This window comes from Tamandua tetradactyla, chromosome 24 (genome assembly GCF_023851605.1).
Source record: "Tamandua tetradactyla isolate mTamTet1 chromosome 24, mTamTet1.pri, whole genome shotgun sequence".
Taxonomy (NCBI): Eukaryota; Metazoa; Chordata; class Mammalia; order Pilosa; family Myrmecophagidae; genus Tamandua; species Tamandua tetradactyla.
In genome coordinates, this window is record NC_135350.1 from 55,904,477 (window position 1) to 55,928,206 (window position 23,730).

Genomic DNA, 23,730 nt, shown 5'->3' on the forward strand with positions numbered 1-23,730 from the left:
TGTTGCCACCAAGGAGATAGTGCCAAAAGACTGTCAGAGTGATATCAGGATATTATTTGTGTTGTAACTTTCCTCTCAAACATAGATATTGTAGACATTGAAGTGTGGAAGAAGGGTTCCATGAGGAATTCTGTTTTTCCTTTGACCAGGACTACCAATTGAATTTCAGTGGAAAAGAAATATATCTAACATTTCATTAAAGCAGCTTCTGGACCCTACACTTTGCAGCATTTCTCTACTGCATTTCTGAAATCTATAGGCAATTACCGCTGATACTCACCTGAGTGTTGACATTTCGGCCTCACTGAGTTGAAAAGAAATCTGTAGAACAAAGATGTTGTTAAAATAGAAGCAATTGACAATTTCCTTCTGAAGTGCCTTGCCTCAATATATTTGTCACAGAATTATGTCCTAGGGTCTCTATTTGGTGAGTATAAATAGTTAAAATATTCCACTTTTGAAAAGGTCCCCTGATGCTTTCCTGTTAAAGTTATGGGATTTCATGGTAGCTTTATTTTTGGAGATTTATGTAATCACAGGCAAAATAGTATAAAAATGTGAACATATATTAAGTCTTTATGATACCCACTATGGTAGAATATATGACTACATTTTATCTTTCCAGAAGATTTATTCCCCAAACAACTCCATCCCCTTTCTTCGGTAGATAAATGCTGTTTTCACTCTATTTGGTTAAAATGCTGCCTAAATCTAAAAAATAGTTCTTATTTCTTGTCAATTATAGCATTACCTTAGAGAACAAAGGTAAAAATTCTGTTCCTTTTGGGCGTCTCCTTTTTTCAGACATTGAGATTCTCAAGGCAAAAACCTATGTCATTCTTCCAGGAAAATCTAATTCACTATGAACCTGCCTTTTTGCTGGCTTCTTAACTTGCCTTCCCAAATCACAGTCTATTGGGCCTACAAGTCTCTAACAAAGGAGAAGTAAAGCTATGTTTTAATCATAAACAATGGCAATAAATATGCTCTGGCATTTTTCTGAGTTGAAGAGACTGGACAATTTGATGAAAAGAAAGAGTTGTGACAACAAAAGCACAAAATCCATTACAATAAATCTTCTCACCAATACTGAAGAAAAAGATGAATGGGATACAAAAGAGTATTTTACCTATCTTTCTTTCTCTGGAGCTCCAAATTTTGAGCCTGACACAGTTTGCATGAAAGGTAAATAAACTTTGAAAGATCATTGGAGACATGTGTGTCTTATCGGCTTTCAAAATCTCAAAGCTGTGCCTTCTGAAAACAAAGTTTGATTTACAATAGTGATCCACAACAGGGTTGATGGTTCTATTTTTTGTAAATGCCTCATAATTTTCCAAGAACTAAATCTACCTATGGCAGTGAAAGTTGGAACTCAAATAGTTTAGAAACTTGACTTTAGTTTTAAAATAATGGTTAGATGAATTACAAATTGTTCTAACTAATTATTCTAACTATTCTAATCTAACTAGATGAATAGTTAGGTTGTTTCAAGAACACTGTTAGCTTTACTCAGAAAAAAAGTCATACATTCATTACACTATACTGTGTAAAAAGAAATGTAAAGTTGGAATCCTACATAGTATTATGACAATAATTAAAGCTATATCAATTTAAATGCTTATGGGTTAATTTCTTATAATTTGTATACCAACTTGTAACTGTGAATAGAGAGCGGCAAACTGTCAACTGAAAGTGGCAATTGAACACTATGGTTCTTGAGCTTACTCCTTCCTGGGTACTCTCCATCCCAACTCAACCCTTGATTAGGTTGGAAACAGGAATTCTCTTACTGAACTGGTGGGGGAAAAGAGGGAATTTATGTTCACTTATAATTACATTTCCAATATCATCCTAAACAGTGTTGTGATTACGATGGATTCCTATGCCCTAACAAACTCTTCTACTATAAACAAGAAGTGAGAAAGAGGATTTAGAAAGCCCTAAGAAAATATTTAAGACATATTTTTTCAAATCTCTTTTGTCCCTATGTCAAACCCTAGGAAGCCAAAAGGCAAACTTGACATTCTTTGCTTGATGATATTAGGAACAATGAAGAGAAGAAGAGGGAGAGAAAGATGGGAAGATATAGATAATCCCTATAAATCAGTGAGTGAAAATATCCTCTTTTTTTTTTAAGGATAATCACTTATGCAAGCCGTACTCACCAAAGTATCAATGCAGGCAAAGTGCAGCATTGGACAAAGCTGTCACCTTGCTGAGAAAGGTCATTTCTTCTAAAGAGATCTGGGGGACTGCCTTTATGAGTTGGATAAGGTAGCTGAAAGAACATTTGTCCATTTGGTTCTGAACAGAAGAAGATAACTGATTTCCCTTGTCTAGCACTTAAAACCCAGACCCTTTAAGCTTAGGCACAGCTAATGCAAATCCAACGTGGCCCTAGGCTCTGTTATTAAAATGGTAGAGAAATGTCTTTTTATTCACCATTTTCCTAAAACCTGACACTTTTCTCTTCTCTAATTTCATGACAATCTCAGAAGCTTCAGATTTGCCTCTCCTATTTTATCTGTTAATTTAAGTCTCCTTGGCTAGTCTGTAAAATCTTGCTCAAAATCCTTTGCATAGTTAATATATATATATATATATATATATATATATATATATATATATATATATATATATATATATAAAGGAAGAATTTAATATATACATGTTGGAAAAGGATAATCTGAGATGAATGAAACAAAACTCTTTAATGGCTGTTTGAAGTCTCAGCTAATAGCCAGATTGCAGAAACAGTGAAATCACTTTCTTAAGCTGTCTTTTTTGTTTTAATTTGGAGATGTTTGGCTTCAACAAACACCGTGTGAGCATGATCACTGATTAAGAAAATTCAGAATAAACTACATATTATTCATCAATACATGCATGAGTACTAAAAATTAAATATTAAAGTCTTAAGCAAATCTATAGTTATTTCTATAAACTATTAAGATGGACTTAAAAACTGAACAAATTCTCTCTTCCTCAGAGAAGAAAACTATAACTCTCAAAATGTAGTAGGGAGAATTGGCTGCAATTAAAAGTGAGAAAGAGAATTCCAAACAGAAACTAAAGCATTAGAAAAACAATTTGTTCAGAATTCTGCAATTTTCCAATTTCCAGCCTATTTTTGGTAAAGAATTAATGTGACATTATGAGATCAGTGTGCATTCTTAACTTGAGCTTGTATTTTATACCCTCCCAAAGTTTATAAATTGGCTATGACTGAAAGACTAAGCTTAATTTTTTAATATTAAATGAGATTCTTATTTTATCCTAGTCACAAGTTTAATGTACCTATGTAAACAACTTACTGGTATTTCAAGTTATCCTTCCCCAAATTTGGGAAATGTTCATACTCTTGTACTATCTTGATGCTTTTCTCAACTGAAATTTTCTTATTAATCTTGTCTTTCTAAAACTAAGAACAAACATGTTTATGAACATTCTATCTAAAATACTCCCCCCCCCTTAGCCTGGAGTAAAACTTTGATATCAGTTTTAAAAAATTTTTCTGAAACTACAACAATGAAACCTATTGCATGACTGTGACAATTTTGAGGGTTTTCTGTGTTGCAGCAATCTTCCGGGAGATTCTCATACACTCCAGCAATTCTTTAAAGCTCTGGTGTAGACCTTAGCTGTGCTAAGGTGCTAAGGTACTGTGCTAAGGTACTGTAAAGACTTCTTCACAAAAATAATCTTACCAAGTCATCAAAATAAATTTAAATGACTCTTTTGTGTTTTGTGAGAGTAATAGCTATAAAATTATTACAAATCCAGAGAACCTTTTTTAGCCCTTTTTTCCCCAACCTTTGACACTCAGTAAATCTTGATTTTCCTGATGCAGCATCTCCATTTTCACCATCTGCCTTCTTGGGCCCATTTGTGGAATATATTCCCATACCCTAAAGGAGTGGTTCTTAACCTTCAGAAATTGAGGAATCCTTTTCAAACTTGATACATCATGGACCCTTTTCCCAGAAAAAAAGTTACACTTCAGAGACATCCCCAAAATATTGCAAACAAAAACCCCTGGAAGTCTGCCATGGGTCAAGTTGTCCACTGAGGTCTTGCCTTAAATGTTCATGTTGAAAAAGATTACACTTAAAACTCTGCTTTTGACCCAACATACTCATTGTTGCTCAGTTGTTTCTCCCTACGGCTTCAGGCACTATGTATGGTATAATAGTGATGATGAGGAATATGGTAACGAAGAAAATGATGGTGCTCATTAAAATCATTTCCATTTAACAAGCAACTTACTATGTGTCTGGTGCAAGTGAAGTGTCTTACATCTATCTTCATGTTTAGTTTGATTTTACTTAATATCTGTGATTCATTAGAAGTAATAGCATAGTGATTAAAATAGCAGGACTCTGGAACCAGTCTGCTTGCATTTGAACTATGGCTCTGCCCTGTATCAGCTGTGTGAATTTGGAGTAAGTTATTTAACCTCTCTGTGATTTGGTTTTCTCACTTGTAAAACAGGTATAGTAAAAGAAAACTAATCTCAGAAGGTTGTTTTGAAATTAAGTTGGTTTGTATATAAGGATCACTTAGAATCTACAAAGTATTCAATAAACATCAGCTGTTATAGCTTATAGCTTCAACTCAAATCTCCTTCTAGAATTCCAGTTCCACATATAAAATTGCCCCCTATTATACCCAACTGTTTACTTTTCAGAACTTAGAGTCAGTGCACTTAGACATGAACATACTATCTTTCCAACAACAAAAAAAATGCTTCTTCATTAATACTTCCCTTCTCATTGAGTGTAGAAACTACCTACCCAGTTAGCTAAGCCTCAAACAGGGATTCATTCAAGATGCAGTTTAAAAAAAAAAAGATGTTGTCTTACCTTATTCTTTAATGAAAACTCTTTAGTGGCGTCTGTTAGAAACCCTGCATGTATGATGAAATGAAGTACGTAAAGGTTAACTTGTCCCAGCCACCCAACCAGGACTCAACACGGTGCCTTTGCCTCTAAGCAGGATAACATAATGTGATTATTAAGCCTGTAGCTTCGTAAGCTAGAACTCCTGGGATAAAATCCTCACTCTGCCAATTTTTAGCTGTGACCTTGGATGAATCACTTCACTCATTTGCACCTCAGTTTTCCAATCCAAGCTGAGGATAGTGTTGGGGATTAGTGTTGAGGGTAAGGGAGGGTTTGAATTAGCCAGTTTAGCAAACAGGAAAATCTCACACATTTCTCTCTGTTTTGCCTTATACATTTCAATACAGAGCTGTGTTACATAGCCAATTAGTCTTTATCAGCATCTCATTCTTGACACACATCTTTGCTGTCAGTAAATTTTGCTTCACTTAGAGATGAGTCTTTGATCTCTCATCTTTATTTGAGTAAATCATGCATTCACCATGTTCCGTTATTTTCTTCTCACAACACTCCTTGATTCTGCCAGGGATGGAATCCTCTTTCAAATAAACATGGCTCATAACTTTGTTCTGTACAAAATAAGAATGCAGAATAACTTTATTTTCTAAATTCCTTCAAGGCTGAGTTTTTCTTCAAAATAGAATGGTTGCATGCAAAACCAACGATGAGCATAACATCTAGAAGCATTCATCAGTTAAGTTGATATATCATTTATTTAAATTTTGTATTCACATAATGCACATTGAGTGTCACATTAATGCAAGCTTTACTTCTCAGAATTTAAGGTTATATAATCATGGAAAATAGGCTCTATTATAAATTCACATTCATTGTTGAGTATTAATATTTTGAATAATTTATCCCTACTCCACTGAAATATTGACATACTATATTCTGACTATTGATTCTTTCCCATAACAGTCTATATGTACCTTTGATGGGAGCTACCAAAAACAATCTATTCTGGTATATATAATCTTGGGTTTCCTCTCTAGTAACCTGAAACTACATCGCCAAGCACACAGTAGGCACTCAAATATTTGATAAACAGATGAAAGAATGGTAAACAAATGAACAACACTACAGAAACTATCAGATGAAGAGGAACTATTCACTACTTGTATCAGTTTCCTTTGTCTATGATTAATTTGAAGCTGTTCAAATTATCAAATAATGTACAAAATAGAAAACCTTATTCTATCACTGTCTACACTTCATCCTGACCTTCGCATAAATTTGTGGCAATTAGGGAGAAGGTGAAATTATCTTATTGACACATTAGTTTGATAATTATTTAAAGCTGATCTGGCCCCTCACCCCCTGTCTAGCCTGAGCTCTTGACATACATTCATCCTGCTGTCTCTTGAACTATGTTGAGCTTTATCAACACACCAGGCTATTTCCAGCCTCCCTGAATTTTCACAAGTTGTTCCTCCAGCCTGGAATACCCTTCTCATCAGACTGGTGAATGTTGAGGGTGAAAAATAAGATGAAGCTCAGAGATGAGGTAAGAAATGGAATATAAATTAGGCACCATGTCTCCTACAACCCACATATAAAAAGAGAGACAACTTTTACAAACACATACACCTTTCACCTACGGCAATTAGCATTCTAAGCAAAGTATATCTTATTCTCCAGAATTCACTTCTGTTTTGAATGGAACTACAATTCAATTATTTTTTTTCTCCATAAGGTCATTAACTGAAAGAATATTTGGGACATAGTAATGTCCCTTACTCATACCTTCAAACATCATAGAGAATCTTCAATTATATTCTAATTTAGATGTTATATTTAATATTATAAAACCTGCATTCCCATAAACAATCAAGCAATAATAAATAAATATACAGTGAGATTGCTTTAATTGGATGCATTTAAGGTCAAAATTAGAGACATCTGTTTTCCACTACTTGAAATAAAAATGGACATATCTCAATATCTTAAAGTTCAAGTTATTTAACATTCTGTTTCACTGTAAGTCAAAACTGTCTTGCTAAAAGCTACTAAATATGCAATCTAATTTCGACTAAGAAGTCAGAACATATTTAAATGAAATTGTGTTACCTCTAAATGCATGAACACCTTAAACTAGGCTGCGCTGGTTTGAAAACCCAGAAAAGCCACTCCCTTTAATCCTCATTCAGTATTTCTGGGTGGGAGTTTCTAAATTATCATGGAAATGTGACTCACCCAATTGCTGGGTGGTAACTTTTGATTAGATGATTTCCATGCAGGTGTGTCGCTACCCATTCAAGGTGGGGTTGCTTACAGGAGCCCTTTAAAATGGAGCCATTTTGGAAAGAGCTACAGAGCCCAAGCAGGCAGAGACCTTTGGAGATGCAGAAGGAAAATGCCCCCAGGGAAGCTTCATGAAACAAAAAGCCAGGAGAGAAAGCCAGCAGATACTGCCATGTTCACCATGTGCCTTTCCAGTTGAGAGAGAAACACTGAATGTCATTGGCCCTCTAACCAAGGTATCTTTCCCAGGATGCCTTAGATTGAACATTTTTACAGCCTTGCTTTAGTTGGGACATTTTCATGGCCTTTAAACTGTGAACTTGCAACTTAATAAATTCCCCTTTTTAAAAGCTGTTCTGTTTCTGGTATATTGTATTCTTGCAGCTAGCAAACCAGAAAATAGGCCAACAACATATTTATGAGTATAGATCCTCAGAGAATCACTTTAAAAAATAGAGTAAAAGTTATTTGTAATTAACATTTCTACTTATTTGGAAATGAGTGTTCCTAAATAGCCTGAAAATAGTCAAAGAAAGCAGCTTTTAAAAATACAGTGGTTGCGGGAGGGCCACAGTGGCTCAGCAGGCAGAGTTCTCACCTGCCATGTCAGAGACGCAGGTTCGATTCCTGGTGCCTACCCATGCAAAATATATAAATATATATATATTTATATATATATATAGGTAACAAATCATTCCCTGAGCTTTATTATTAAAATTTAGCAACCTGTAAAAGAATTTATGATATAATAGAAAATTTCAAACTGTTCTAAGTTGGATTTTCAAAAATTTTAAATGCTTGAAATTTTATTCCAGGACATTTAGCCATACAAACTACTTTCTGCTGAGTAATCTGAAAAACTCCCATGTATTAAACAAAAAGTTCACTTAACCATTTTTTAATATTCTGATTTAATTGGGTTTTTAAAACATTTTTTATTGAGAAATCTTCACACACATACAGTCCATACATGGTGTGTGATCAATGGCTCACAATATCATCACATAGTTGTATAGCAATCACCATGATTATTTTTAGAACATTTGCATCACTCCAGAAAAAGAAATAAAAAGAAAAAAGAAAAAGCTCATACATCCCATACCCCCATACCCCTTACTCCTCCCTCTAGTTGACTACCAGTATTTTAATCTACCCAATTTATTTTACCACTTATCCCCCCTATTATTTATTTAGTTTTTGTCCATATATATTTTTTACTTATCTGTCCATATGCTGGACAAAAGGAGCATCAGACACAAGGTTTACACAATCAAACAGTCACATTGTAAAAGTTGTATCATTCTACAACCATCTTCAAGAATCAAGGCTACTGGAACACGGCTGAATGGCTTCATATACCTCCCTCCAGCCACTCCAATACACCATAAGCTAAAAAGGGATATCCATATAATGCATAAGGAAAACCATCAGAATAATCTCTCAACTCTTTTTGAAATCTCTCAGCCACTGAAACTTTATTTTATCTCATTTCTCTCTTCTCCCTATTGGTCAAGAAGGCTTTCACAGTCCCATGATGCCATGTCCCAGTGAATCCCAGGAGTTCTGTCCCATGTTGTCAGGGAGATTTACATTTCTGGAATTCATGTCCCATGTTGGGGGGAGGGCGGTAAAATGGTTTAGTGAGAGAGGTCACATCTGAGCAACAAAAGAGGTTCTATGGGGTGACTCTTAAGCAAAAATATAAGTAGGTTTAGCCCATCCTTTGCAGGAATAAATTTCATAGGGTCAAACCCCAAGATCAAGGGCTCAGCCTACTAAATTGGTTGACCCCACTGCTTGCAAGAATATCAGGAATTTTCCAGTTGGAGAAATTGAATATTTCCTCTTTTCTCTCCAGTTCCCCAAAGAAACTTTGAAAATACTTCTTTATTCTCTGCCCAAATTACTCTGGGATATATTGGGGCATCACACTAATCTGGACAAACCAATAAATTCTCACACCCTATTCAAGATTCCATATTCAACTACACTGACCATACAAGTTAAATTAAGTAATGCACTACCCAAAATATAAATTTTTCACCAAACAAACATTTCTCCTTTTGATCTCACACAGTAGTTGAAGTTTTAAAATATGGACGATATCATCCTTTGCTCTGTATTCTTATTTACCTTGGTCCTATTGGGATCCGCTTCATTCATATTTCTAGTTGAAGTCTGATCCCTTTTTCAACTTTTTAAACAGTACCTGTACGGGGTAGTGCTGACTTTCATAGCTTCAGAGCTCTAACTCTGAGTCTCAGGGGTCACATAAATACAGAAGTTTCTGGGAAGGAATGACCAGGTTATATACAAAGAGCTCAGTATCTTGTAATTTAGAAATAGCAATTACAACTCATGAATATATGCGACTTCTGTAAGAGCTTACACTCTAGATCTTTTACAAGAAGCCCCAACCTGATAACCCATGCTCTCAACTTCAATTCCCCAAGTAGGTATATTATAGCTAGTCCATATGATTGAGGCGTGATAATATTTGACTTTTTGTTTCTGAAATTTCATTCAACAGGCAGTTCTTAAGATTCATTCACCTAGTTGCATGCCTCACAACTTCATTTCTTCTTGCAACCTTCTTGGTAGCCTGTTGCACATAATATCATGGTTCTCCCTTCCTTCCCTCAGTCGTTGTACCCTTAGGCCACCTCCACACTTTGTGAATCATGAATAATGCCACCATAAACACCAGTGTGCAAATGTTCATTCATGTCCCCACTCTTGGTTCCTTGAGGTATATACTGACCAAAGGGGTTTCAGGATCTTATGGCAACCCACCGCTAGCCTCCTGCGGAACCATCACACTGCCCTCCAAGGGGCTGTACCTCTGTTTCCCTGATGACAATGAATAAGTACATCTCTTTCTCCACATTTTCTCTAGCACTTTTTCTCTGTGTTCATTTAAACAGTTTTATCTACACATTATGCAAGCCAACCTAAGTAAGAGATATGCATTCAACACCATAATGTATATGAAAACATCTCCTTTTCTTCCACAAAGAACCAGACCCCTCCTCCATTCCCCCTACCTATTGACATTTAGCTTTGGCAGAATGCCTTTGTTACATTCAGTGGAACCATATTACAATATTACTGCTGACTGTAGATCCTAGTTTGCATTGATTGTACTTTTTCTTCTATACCATTCTTTTTCAACATCTTGGAATGATGACATTCATTTGTTCTACCTCATGCAAAAAGATGTTTTTATATTTGTACATCTAATCACCTTTATTGTCTACTCTAGACATTCCTAAATTACACCATCTCAATCTTTATCCTCTATATTTCCTTCTGTTTTCATAAATGCCCAGCAGCCCTTCTCCCTCAATCATGCTTACATTCAGTGTACTTAAATGTTTGTGCTACAGTCAGGTAGTGTTGTGCTATCCAATTCTGAATTTTCATACTCAATCCAGTTGCACAATCTGTATTCCCTCAGCACCTACCCTATTTCTATCTCCTGACAAACTGTTGTATTAGTTAGGGTTCTCTAGAGAAACAGAATCAACAGGGAACACTTGCAAATATAAAATTTATGAAAGTGTCTCACGTGACCGTAGAAACGCAGAGTCCAAAATCCACAGGGCAGGCTCCGAAGCCGATGACTCCAATGGATGGCCTGGATGAACTCCACAGAAGAGGCTCACCAGCCAAAGCAGGAATGCAACCTGTCTCCTCTGAGTCCTCCTTAAAAGGCTTCCCATGATTGGATTTAGCATTAATAATTGCAGAAGACACTCCCCTTTGGCTGATTACAAATGGAATCAGCTGTGGATGTAGCTGACGTGATCATGACCTAATCCTATGAAATGTCCTCATTGCAACAGACAGGCCAGCGCTTGCCCAATCAGATGAACAGCTACCATAACTTGGCCAAGTTGACACCTGTCCCTAACCATGACAGTCCACCCCTTGTCAACTTGGCACATATATATATATATATATATATATATATATCACCTTAGACCATACTTAATTTCCAAATGAAAACAAATAAGCACACATTTTTTCTTTTTCCTGACAATACTCAACTGTCCTGCATATAACTGGAAACACATTAAATCTCTCCAGAATAGCGTGCAAATCCTTGGGCAACATTCATTCTTAAACTTGATATCTTACAACTTAAATAGTATAACACAAAGAAAACAGCATTACAGTCCTTGTTTCTGTAACTGATCATGTGGTCGAAGTTCATATTTATCACTACCTTCTTCCACTACCCATTCCATGTTCCCTTTCCCCTCAGCAAGCACTTCAGCTGGCCGTGGTTCTTTGCCTGGTGGGGTGACCCAAACCTTCATTCCTGAAGTCTCAGAGCCATTAGTGATCCTGCCTGGATTGTGTTGTTGCACTTTTCCATTGATTTTGATCACAGGGCAGGGTAGTACTAATAGACGCCCCAGGGGATCTCCTATATTCCAAGAAAACTCTTCTTTACCTCCATTATGTAGTTGCAGTCCTACTTCCTTCTGATAGTCAGGGTCAATTACCCCAGACAATAATGTAATCCCCTTCTTGGTGTGTTGATCCAGAGGCATAAGTAGCCCAAAGTGGCCAGGTGGCAATCTTAACTTCCAGTTCAGTGGTATCACTGTTGTTTCTCCTGGAGAAAGCACACCCCGTTTTGGAACTAAAACCTGTAGACCAGCAGAACTCAGGGTAGCAGGGACAGGAAGCAAAAATTTTCCTAGTGGATCACTAGGAGTAATAGTGAGTGGCACCACACCCATTTCCACCCCTTGGTTCCTGGACCCATGGATCCTGGCTATGGGAGAAACAGCACCATACAGCGGACGCTGATTCAGAGCATACACAGCTTCCTGGAGAACATTACCCCAGCCTTTCAAGTTTTTGCCACCTAGTTGGCACCATAATTGAGTTTTCAAAAGGCCATTCTACTGTTCTATCAATCCAACTGCTTCTGGATGATGGGGAACATGGTAAGACCAGAGAATTCCATGAGCATGTGCCCATTCCCGCACTTCATTTGCTGTGAAGTGTGTTCCTTGATCCGAAGCAATGCTATGTGGAATACCATGACGATGGATAAGGCATTCTGTAAGCCCACGGATAGTAGTTTTGGCAGAAGCATTGCATGCAGAGAAAGCAAACCCATATCCAGAGTATGTGTCTATTCCAGTTAGAACAAATCGCTGCCCCTTCCATGAAGGGAGTGGTCCAATGTAATCAACCTGCCACCATGTAGCTGGCTGGTCACCTCGGGGAATGGTGCCATATCGGGGGCTGAGTGTGGGTCTCTGCTGCTGGCAGATTGGGCACTCAGCAGTGGCTGTAGCCAGGTCTGCTTTGGTGAGTGGAAGTCCATGTTGCTGAGCCCATGCATAACCTCCATCCCTACCACCATGACCACTTTGTTCATGAGCCCATTGGGCAATAACAGGAGTTGCTGGGGAAAGAGGCTGACTGGTATCCATAGAACGGGTCATCTTATCCACTTGATTATTAAAATCTTCCTCTGCTGAAGTCACCCTCTGCTGTGCATTCACATGGGACACAAATATCTTCATGTTTTTAGCCCACTCAGAAAGGTCTATCCACATACTTCTTCCCCAGACCTCTTTGTCACCAATTTTCCAATTATGGTCTTTCCAAGTCCCTGACCATCCAGCCAAACCATTAGCAACAGCCCATGAGTCAGTATACAAACGCACCTCTGGCCAGTTTTCCTTCCAAGCAAAATGAACAACCAGGTGCACTGCTCAAAGTTCTGCCCACTGGGAGGATTTCCCCTCACCACTGTCCTTCAAGGACACCCCAGAAAGGGGTTGTAATGCTGCAACTGTCCACTTTCGGGTGGTACCTGCATATCGTGCTGAACCATCTGTAAACCAGGCCCGAGTTTTCTCTTCCTCAGTCAATTCACTGTAAGGAACTCCCCAAGAGGCCATAGCTCTGGTCTGGGAAAGAGAAGGTAATGTGGCAGCAGGAGTGGAAACCATGGGCATCTGTGCCACTTCTTCATGTAACTTACTTGTGCCTTCAGGACCTGCTCTGGCTCTATTTCATATATACCATTTCCACTTTACAATAGAGTGCTGCTATGCACGCCCAACTTTATGGCTTGGTGGGTCAGACAACACCCAACTCATGATAGGCAACTCAGGTCTCATGGTAACTTGGTGGCCCATGGTTAAGCATTCAGTCTCTACTAAGGCCCAGTAGCAGGCCAAAAGCTGTTTCTCAAAAGGAGAGTAGTTATCTGCAGCAGATGGTAAGGCTTTGCTCCAAAATCCTAAGGGTCTGCATTGTGATTCTCCTACTGGGGCCTGCCAAAGGCTCCAGACCGCATCTCTATTTGCCACTGACACTTCCAGCACCATTGGATCTGCTGGATCATATGGCCCAAGTGGCAGAACAGCTTGTACAGCAGCCTGGACCTGTCACAGAGCCTCCTCTTGTTCAGGTCCCCACTCAAAATTAGCAGCTTTTCTGGTCACTCGATAAATGGGCCGGAGTAGCACACCCAAATGAGAAATATGTTGTCGCCAAAATCCAAAAAGACCAACTAGGCGTTGTGCTTCTTTTTTGGTTGTGGGAGGGGCCAGATGCAGCAATTTATCCTTCACCTTAGAAGGGATATCTCGACATGCCCCACACCACTGGACACCTAGAAATTTTACTGAGGTGGAAGGCCCCTGTATTTTTGTTGGATTTATCTCCCATCCTCTGACACGCAAATGCCTTACCAGTAAATCTAGAGTAGTTGCTTCTTCTTGCTCACTAGGTGCAATAAACATGATATCATCAATATAATGGACCAGTGTGATGTCTTGTGGGAGGCAGAAACGATCAAGGTCTCTGCGAACAAGATTATGACATAGGGCTGGAGAGTTGATATACCCCTGAGGTATGACAGTGAAAGTATATTGCTGACCTTGCCAGCTGAAAGCAAACTGTTTCTGGTGGTCCTTACTAATAGCTATTGAGAAAAAAGCATTTGCTAGATCAATAGCTGCATACCAGGTACCAGGGGATGTATTGATTTGCTCAAGCAATGATACTACATCTGGAACAGCAGCTGCAATTGGAGTTACCACCTGGTTGAGTTTACAATAATCCACTGTCATTCTCCAAGACCCATCTGTTTTCTGCACAGGCCAAATAGGAGAGTTGAATGGGGATGTGGTGGGAATCACCACCCCTGCGTCTTTCAAGTCCTTAAGAGTGGCAGTAATCTCTGCAATCCCTCCAGGAATATGGTATTGCTTTTGATTTACTATTTTGCTTGGTAGGGGCAGTTCTAGTGGCTTCCACTTGGCCTTTCCCACCATAATAGCCCTCACTGCACAAGTTAGAGAACCAACGTGGGGATTCTGCCAGTTGCTCAGTATGTCTATGCCAATTATACATTCTGGAACTGGGGAAATAACTACAGGATGGGTCCGGGGGCCCACTGGACCCACTGTGAGACGGACCTGAGCTAAAACTCCATTGATCACCTGGCCTCCATAAGCCCCCACTCTGACTGGTGGTCCAGAGTGACGTTTTGGGTCCCCTGGAATTAATGTCACTTCTGAACCAGCGTCTAATAATCCCCCAAATATCTGATCATTTCCTTTTTCCCAATGCACAGTTACCCTGGTAAAAGGCCGTCGGTCTCCTTGGGGAAGACTTAGAGGAAGGTCAATGATATAAATTTGTGGCAGTGTAACAGGTTTCTTCCCCATAGGGACCTGGCCTCCCCTTCATTCAAGGGGCTCAGGGTCTGTAAACTGTTTCAAGTCTGGAAATTGATTAAGGGGCCGTGACTCTGTGTTTTTGTAATTCAGGTTAGACTTCTGTTCATTTGACCTAGAACTCTTTTGTTTATACAGCTCCAACAAGAATTTAGTAGGCTGCCCTTCTATTGTATTTCTAGGCACCCCATGATTTACTAGCCAATGCCACAAATCTCTGCGTGTCATATAATTTTGATGCCTCCTTTGAGTTTGTTGTCTATTATAATAGCCGTGTCTACCCTGTCTTTGGTGATTAAGTGCTGCCACCTGGCTTCTGCCAACTCGGGATCCTGTCATCCCCATTGTGTTTAAGGATTCCAGCTCAGTGACAGCAGTTCCTACAGTAATATCTGACCTACAGAGAAGTGCAACCACAGAGCTCTTGAGGGATGATGGTGCTAGTCTCACAAACTTATTTCTCACTGTTCTGGTAAAAGGTGCATCTTCTGGACATTCCTGGGGTGTAAGAGCAGGCTTTGCATGATAAATCCACTCTAACATCCCAATCTCTCTAAGCCTCTGGATCCCCTCATCTACATTATACCAGGGCAGTTCTGGCATTTCAACCTCAGGTAATGTTGGCCACCTTTTGATCCATGTTTCAACCAACCACCCAAACAAGCTGTTAACACCTTTTCTAACTGCTCTAGCTATAACATTGAATGCAGAATCTCTGCTTAGTGGGCCCATATCAATAAATTCAGCCTGATCCAGCCTTATATTCCTCCCACCATTATCCCACACTCTTAAAATCCATTGCCACAAATATTCCCCTGATTTCTGTCTATATAAATTGGAAAACTCACACAGTTCTTTTGGAGTATAACGTACCTCCTCATGTGTGATACTTTGTACCTCACCTTTAGGGGCCTGTTGGGACTTTAGTCTAGTTATAGGTCTAGAAGAAATGAGGGGTGGTGGGGGTGGGTCATGAAAAGAATTAGAAATATCTTCCAAGCCATTTGCTTCAGGGCTTTCATTTGCAGTTTCATCTGGTGAAACAGGATTAATCACTCTAGGGCTAATCCCTTCAGGAGGAGGTTGGGTGGCCAATTCCTCAAGGCAGGCTGGAAGTGGGGCGGCTATGTCCTCAGGGCAGACTATTACAGGGTTATCTAAAGAAGGCTCAGCATGGTCTAGGGTTTCAACCTCACCCCCAACATCATTATCAATCCATATGTCACCATCCCATTTTTCAGGGTCCCACTCCTTTCCAATCAATGCCCTCACTTTAATGGCAGACACCATGCAAGACTGAGATTTCAGTTTACGTTGTAAAGTTGCTACTCTAACAATAAGATTCTGAGTCTGATTTTCAGAGATCTCAAGTCTACGGCTACAGGAAATAAAATTTTCCTTCAGGATACTCATAGAAACCTCTACATCTTTCAGACGGCACTTAAGCTTCTTGTTTGAAGCCTTAAGCCCATCCCTTTCACCCTTTAATGTAGACAGTGTATCTAACAACAACCAACCAACATCTCTATAACTCTTATTTCTACAAAACTTTGTAAAGGTGTCAAAAACATTATCCCCCAGAGTCTGGCTTCGTACAAGCGAAGCATTAGGAGAATCGAATGATGATATTTTGACTATCTCCTTTGCCAACTCAGTCCATGGATTGGGAGTGTCATTCTGATTACGGGAATCAGAGTCCTTAGTGTCTCTGAGCCCAGTCAGAGTAGAAAACCATTCATAAAAACCCATTTTTAAGATTCTGTTCCTTAAGAACCACTCCTGGTACCAAGATGTATTAGTTAGGGTTCTCTAGAGAAACAGAATCAACAGGGAACACTTGCAAATATAAAATTCATGAAAGTGCCTCACGTGACCGTAGAAATGCAGAGTCCAAAATCCACAGGGCAGGCTCCGAAGCCGATGACTCCAATGGATGGCCTGGATGAACTCCACAGGAGAGGCTCACCAGCCAAAGCAGGAATGCAACCTGTCTCCTCTGAGTCCTCCTTAAAAGGCTTCCCATGATTGGATTTAGCATCACTAATTGCAGAAGACACTCTCCTTTGGCTGATTACAAATGGAATCAGCTGTGGATGTAGCTGACGTGATCATGACCTAATCCTATGAAATGTCCTCATTGCAACAGACAGGCCAGCGCTTGCCCAATCAGATGAACAGGTACCACAACTTGGCCAAGTTGACACCTGTCCCTAACCATGACAACTGTGTTCTTAATTTCTAGCACTCAAAGTTCATTCATTAATGTTAGTTCATATTAGTGAGAACAAACAGCATTTGTCCTTTTGTTTCTGGCTAATTTCACTTGGCTTAATGCCCTCAAGGTTCATTTATGTTGTTACATGCTTCAAGACTTTACTCTGTGTTATAGCTGCATAATATTCCATCATGTGCATACACCACAGCTTGTTTAGCCATTCTTCTGTTGATGGCTATTTGGGCAGTTTCCACCTCTTGGCAACCAAGAAATACTGCCATAAACATTAGTGTGTAAAAGACCACTTGTGTCCTTGCCTCCAGATCCTCTGAGCATATCCCTAGTAATGAGATTTCTGGATCATATGGCAATTCTATACTTATTTCCTTATGAACCACCAAACTACCTTCAAGAACAATTGTACCATTTCACATTCTCACCAACAGTGGATAATTGTACCTCTTTCTCCACATCCTCTTCAGCACTTGCTGTTTTCTGGCTTTGCTTTTTTTTTTTTTATAATGGTCATTCTAGTAGGTGTCAAATGATATCTCATTGTGGTTTTGGTTTGCATTTCCCTAATAGCCAGTGAAGTTGAGTATCTTTTCATGTGTGTTTTAACCATTAGTAGTTCCTCTTCTGCAAAGTGTCTGTTCAGTGTCTTTTGCCCATTTTTTAATTGGTTGTTTTGTTGTTGAGTTGAAAAATCCCTTTATATATTGTGGATACTAAACCCATATCTGATCTGTGGTTTCCAAATATTGTCTCCCATTGTGTAAGCTGCCTTTTAACATTCCTGACAAAGTTCTTTGATGCACTAAAGTGTTTAATTTTGAGGAGATCCCATTTATCTTTTTTTTTTTCAAAGTTCATGCATTGGGTGTAAAGTCTAGGAAACCACCTCCTATTACAACATTTATAAGACATTTCCCTATATTTTCTTCCCAAATTTTTATGGTCTTAGTTCTGATGGTTAGATCTTTGATTAATTTTGAGTTAAGTTTTGCATAAAGTGTAAGATATGGATCCTCTTTCATTCTTTTGCATATGGATATCCACTTCTTCAAACACCACTTATTGAAGAGGCTACTCTGCCCCAAGTGGATTGGCTTGGCTGCCTCTTCAAAGATCAATTGTCCATAGACAATAAGGTATATTTCTGAACAATCTATTCAATTCCTTTGGTCACCTATCTTTATACCAGTACCATACTGTTTTGACTGTTGTAGCTTTGTAATATGTTTTAAAGTCAGGTAGTGTGAGACCTCTCACTTCATTTTTCTCTCTCAAGATATTTTTAGTTATTCAAGGTACACTGTCCATCCAAATAAATTTTGTTGTTTTTCTTTATATTTCTGCAAAATAAGTTTTTTAGATGTTAATTGGTATTACATTGAATCTATAAATAAACTTGGGTAGAATTGATATATTAACTATATTTAGTCTTCCAATCCACAAATACTGTATGCCTTCCATTTATTTAGGTCTTCCGTGATTTCTTTATCAATTTCTTGTAGTTTTCTGTGTATCAGTCTTTTGTATCCTTACTTAAATTTATTCCTAAATTTTTTATTCTTTTGCTTGTTATTATAAATGGAATTTTTAAATTTCCTCATCAGGCTATTCATCACTAGTGTATAGAAACACTACTGTTTTGTGATCTTGTGCCCTGCCACTTTGATGCATTCATTTATTAGTTGTAGTAACTTTGCTTAGATTTTTCAGGATTTTCAACATATAGTATCATGTCATCTGCCAACAGTGAAAGTTTTACTTCTTCCTTTACAATTTGGATGCCATTTATTTCTTTTTATTGTCTAATTGCTATGGCTAGAACTTCCAACACAATAGTGAGTAACGATGATGACAGTGGACATCTTTGTCTTGTTCTTGATCATATAGGGAAAGCTTTCAATCTTTTCCCATTCAGGATGATGTTAGCTGTGGGTATATTTCATATATTGCCTGCATCATGTTGAGGAAGTTCCCTTCTATTCTTATCCTTTGAAGTGTTCTCCTCAAAAAAGACGCTGAATTTTTTCAAATGCCTTCTCTGCATCAATCGAGATGATCATGTGAATTTTCTACTTTAATTTGTTGATGTGGTGTATCACATTAATTGGTTTTCTTATGTTGAAACAGCCTAGCATATCTGAAATAAATCCCACCTGGTCATGATGTACAATTCTTTTAATGCACAGCTGGATTCAATTTACAAGTAATTTTGTTGAGGATTTTTGCATTTATTTTCGTTGAATAGCTTGGGCTGTAATTTTCATTTCTTATAGTATCTTTGTCTAGCTTGGGTATTCGGGTGAAGTTGGCTTCATAGAATAAATTAGATAGCTCTCCCTCTTCTTCAAATTTTTTGAAGAATTTGAGCAGGATTGATACTAATTCTTTCTTGACTGCTTGGTAGAATTCAAATGTGAATTCATCTGGTCCTGAACTTTTCTTTTTTGGAAACTTCTTGAAGACTAATTCAATCTCTTTATTTGTGTTGGTTTGTTGAAGTTGTCTATTTCTTCTTGAGCCAATGTTAGCCATTCTTGCCTTTCTAGGAAGTTATTAATTTAATATAGGTCGTCTGGTTTATTAGCATATAGTTGCTCATAATATGCTCTCATTACCTCATTTATTTCTGTAGGGTCAGTGATTATGTCTCCTCTTCCATTTCTGATTTTATCTATTTGCATCCTCTGTGTGTGTGTGTGTGTGTGTGTGTGTGTTTTCGTTTTGTTTTGTTGTCAAGCTAGCTAAGGTTCCATCAATTTTAAGGGTTTTCTCAAAGAATCCAACATCTGGTTTTGTTGATTTTTCACAATTGTTTTCATATTCTCAATTTCCTTTATTTCAGCTCTTATCTTTATTTCTTTCCTTTTGTTTGCTTTAGGGTTAGTTTTTTTGTTCTTTCCCTTGTTCTTCTGAGTGAACAGTTAATTACTTGATTTTTGCCCTTTCTACTTTTCTATAGGCTTTTAAAGCAATAAATTTCCCTTTTAGCACTGCCTTTACTGCATTCCATAAATTTTTATATGTTGTGTTTTCATTTTCATTTGTTTTGAGATATTTACTGATTTCTCTTGTAATTTCTTCATTGACTGACTGGTTGTTTAAGAGTGTGTTGTTTAACCTCCATATATTTGTGAATTTTCTGGTCCTTTGCTTGTTATTGATTTCCAACTTCAGTCCATTTGATCTGAAAAAGTGTTTGCATGATTTCAATTTTTTTTAATTTTATTGAAATTTGCTTTGTGACCCAGCACATGACGTGTCCTTGAAAATGATCCATGAGCACTTAAGGAAAATGTGCATCCAGCTGTTGTGAGATGTAAGGTTCTGTAAATGTCTGTTATGTTTAGTTCACTTATTGTATTATTCAAAATTTGTTTCCTTATTGATCCTCTGTCTAGATGTTCTATCCATTGATGAGAGTGGGTCACTGAAGTCTCCAACTATTTTTGTTTGTTTGTTTGTTTGTTTGTTTTAACATGGGCAGGCACTGGTAATCAAACCCGGGTCCTTGGGCATGGCAGGCAAGCACTCTTACCTGCTGAGCCACTGTGGCCCACCCAAGTCTCCAACTATTATGTTCTAGGTGTCTACTTCTCCCTTCAGTATTGTGAGTGATGCCTCATGTATTTTGGAGCACTCTGGCTTGGTGCACAAATATTTATGATTGTTATGACTTTTTGTTTAAATTTCATTTAATAATACATAGTGTCCTTCTTTATCTCTTTTAATTGTTTTACATTTGAAGTCTAACTGGTCAGATATTAGTATAGCTACCCTGCTCTTTTCTGATTGTTTGCATGATATATCTTTTCTCAACCTTTCACTTTCAACCTATTTTTGTTCTTGGGTCTAATAATTGTAATTCTAATATTAGAATCTTAATAAATAATTCCACTGCCTTCTCACCTCCATTATTTCTGCTGGGAAATCTGCACATAGTTTTATCAGGCTTTTGTTGTATGTCACTGATTGCTTTTCTCTTGTTTCTTTCAAAATTCTCTCTTTGTCTTTCACATTTGACAATCTGATTGGTAAGTGCCTTAAAGTATGACTATTTGTATCTACTCTGTTTTGGGTATGTGGCACTTCTTGTGTCTATAATTTTATATCTTGCATAAGAGATAGGAAATTTTCAGTGATTATTTCTTCCATTAGTCTTTCTGCTCCATTTCCCTTCTCTTCTTCTTCTGGGTCACCCACAACATGGATATTAATGTGCTTCATGTTGTCATTCAATTCTCTGAGACCCTGTTCATATTTTTCCATTCTTTTTCCATATTTTCTTTTGGGCATCAGATTTCAAATGGCCAGTCCTCTAGTTAACCAATCCTTTATTCTGCCTCTTCAAACCTATTGCTGTAAGTTTCCTTTATTTTTGTCATCTCTTCTATTGGGCTTTGCCCATTATTCCCATAATTTCTGAAATTTGGTTTTTAAAACTTTCAAGTTCATTATGTTTGCCCAATGTCTTCTTTATATCCTCCCTTGACTGGTTGATTTGATTTTTGGTGAGATTTTGAATGTCTGTTCAAACTCCCTAACTTATTTATTTCAACTCTTGTATCTCATTTGAAGTGTTGGTTTGTTCCTTTGACTCAGCCCTAACTTTGCTTTTCCTAGTATGACTCATCATTTTTTTCTGGCACCTAGGCATTTGATTTCCTTAATTAGTTCATTCTGAAGCTTGTTGTCACTCTTTTACTCAGGATTTTCTTGCTGGATGGCTTTGTTCTCTGTCTGTTCTTTGACATTCAGTTCAACTTATTCTAGTCTTCTAGCATGGGTTCTGTTTAACTTATCAGAATTTTTCAGTTCTTGTTTTTCTGTTTCTTGCTCTGCCTATATGGAGCTTTTATTTGTTTGTTTGTTTGTTTGTTTGTTTGTTGAGGAGGGTATCATCAGCTATTACAGACCTCTGCCAGATCTCCCCAGACCAGACAGGCCCATGTCTCAGGAGAGAGTTTGCCAGCGTTTTCCCTGAGGGTGAGCCCAGCAGTTTGTCAAGCTTTCCTATGAAGTCTCTGGACCCTGTGCTTTTCCTATGCTACCCTGCTTGTGGCACTTTTCTGCCTGCAGCTTCCTGCCAGCTTAAAATGATGTGGTGCCTTTAACTTCAGCAGTTTCTCCCTGCCAGGGATGTGGTTGAGACAAAGGTGAGGCAGTAGGTGGGCTTTGATTGCTTCTATTTTACAGTTCCTAGGGTCTGAATTCTTTGAAGGAGGGATTTCACTTGAACTGGACCCCAACTCCCTTTTCTTGCAGAAGACGCACCCTTTAAGCCCTTTCACCTGACTAGTGACTTTGTCTCTCAGAGAAGCTTTATTTTCACCCTTGCTGGGACAGTACTGGAGCCTGAGAGTGATTGTAGTTCTATCTAATGAGCTATTTAAGAAATTAAAAAAAAAAAGCAAAAAGTCTTTTCAGAGCTGGACCCCTACTCCTCAGTTTTGTCAGTCAAGAGCTTGAGTCATTATGTGGTTCTATGTATCTCCATACTCTGTGTGCCCTCTTTCTTGGGGTTGAGTCCTTTTCCAATATTTTGTGCTGTCCAACTCAAAAAGCCTCTGTATCTTTGTTTGTTTGTTTGTTTTTCCATCAACCCTGTTCTCTCTGTGCTGGGATAAAAATTCTTAGTTTCTTTATTGCTCATTCCAGGTTTATCTGTGCTGGGGGCCTGTTTTCAGTAGTCAGAACTTGTTAATTAATTCGACAATTGCAGGTTGGTTGAGCTAAGCCCTAGTTTAGTAAATCTGTAAATCTTAGTAAAATCTGTTTCCTCTCCCCTTGGGGAACCAGCATTCCATGTCCCTGGGGCAGGAGCACCAGCCTCCATGGCTTTGGGGACTGTGGTAATTGGGTTCAGGTGTCAACTTGGCTAGGTGAAGGTGCCTAGCTCTACTGCCGTCGACATGAGCCAATGGTATGTGAACCTCATCTGTTGCTGATTACATCTGCAGTGGACTAGGAGGTGTGCTTGCTGCAATGAATGATGTTTGATTTAATTGGCTGGTGCTTAAATGAGAGAGCTCAACATAGCACAGCAAAAGCAGCTCAGCATACCTCATCTCAGCACTCACAGCTCAGTCCAGGCCTTTGGAGATGTGGAAAGGAATCACCCCGGGGAAAAGTGTTGAAACCTAGAGGCTTGGAGAGAAGGCCAGCAGAGATCGCCTTGTGCCTTTCCACATAAAAAAGAACCTCTGTTGAAAGTTAGCTGCCATTCCTCTGAAGAACTATATGTTAAATCAATAAATCCCCTTTTACTGAAACCCAATCTGTGTCTAGTGTGCTGCATTCTGGAAGCTAGCAAACTAGACCAGGGACTTACAGTTCTGTGTGGGATCTCAGCCATTCCACCTGTCCAGACCAGTGTGCACTGTATGTCTTGTCAGTGATATTCCCCTAGCAGTTGTTATGTACTGTTTCTGGCTATTTACTAGCTACTCTGAAGTACAAACTAAATTCCACACGCTCACTGTGCCACCATCTTGCCCCACCTCCTTTCATTGGATTTTCACAACTAGTTTTACCAAATAGATGTTTCTATGCTGCATGGTCTGCAAGATCACTTTGAAAATCCTAGGTTGATATGGGCCCCCATGTCCTGGATCAAAGCAAAGAAAGGCCTGAGAGA

General features: G+C 38.5%; 1 protein-coding gene across 1 annotated transcript in view; it reads right to left on the reverse strand.

Moving 5' to 3' along the window:
* Positions 1 to 1,125: 1,125 nt before the first annotated feature.
* Positions 1,126 to 23,730, reverse strand: part of AFM (afamin) — a 29,871-nt gene continuing 7,266 nt past the window's right edge. Inside the window, 9 exon segments of the mRNA XM_077142812.1 lie at positions 1,126 to 1,175; positions 1,178 to 1,319; positions 1,321 to 1,353; positions 2,215 to 2,281; positions 3,318 to 3,414; positions 3,539 to 3,690; positions 3,817 to 3,911; positions 5,286 to 5,350; positions 5,353 to 5,473. Coding sequence (XP_076998927.1) covers positions 1,126 to 1,175; positions 1,178 to 1,319; positions 1,321 to 1,353; positions 2,215 to 2,281; positions 3,318 to 3,414; positions 3,539 to 3,690; positions 3,817 to 3,911; positions 5,286 to 5,350; positions 5,353 to 5,473 — 822 coding nt within the window.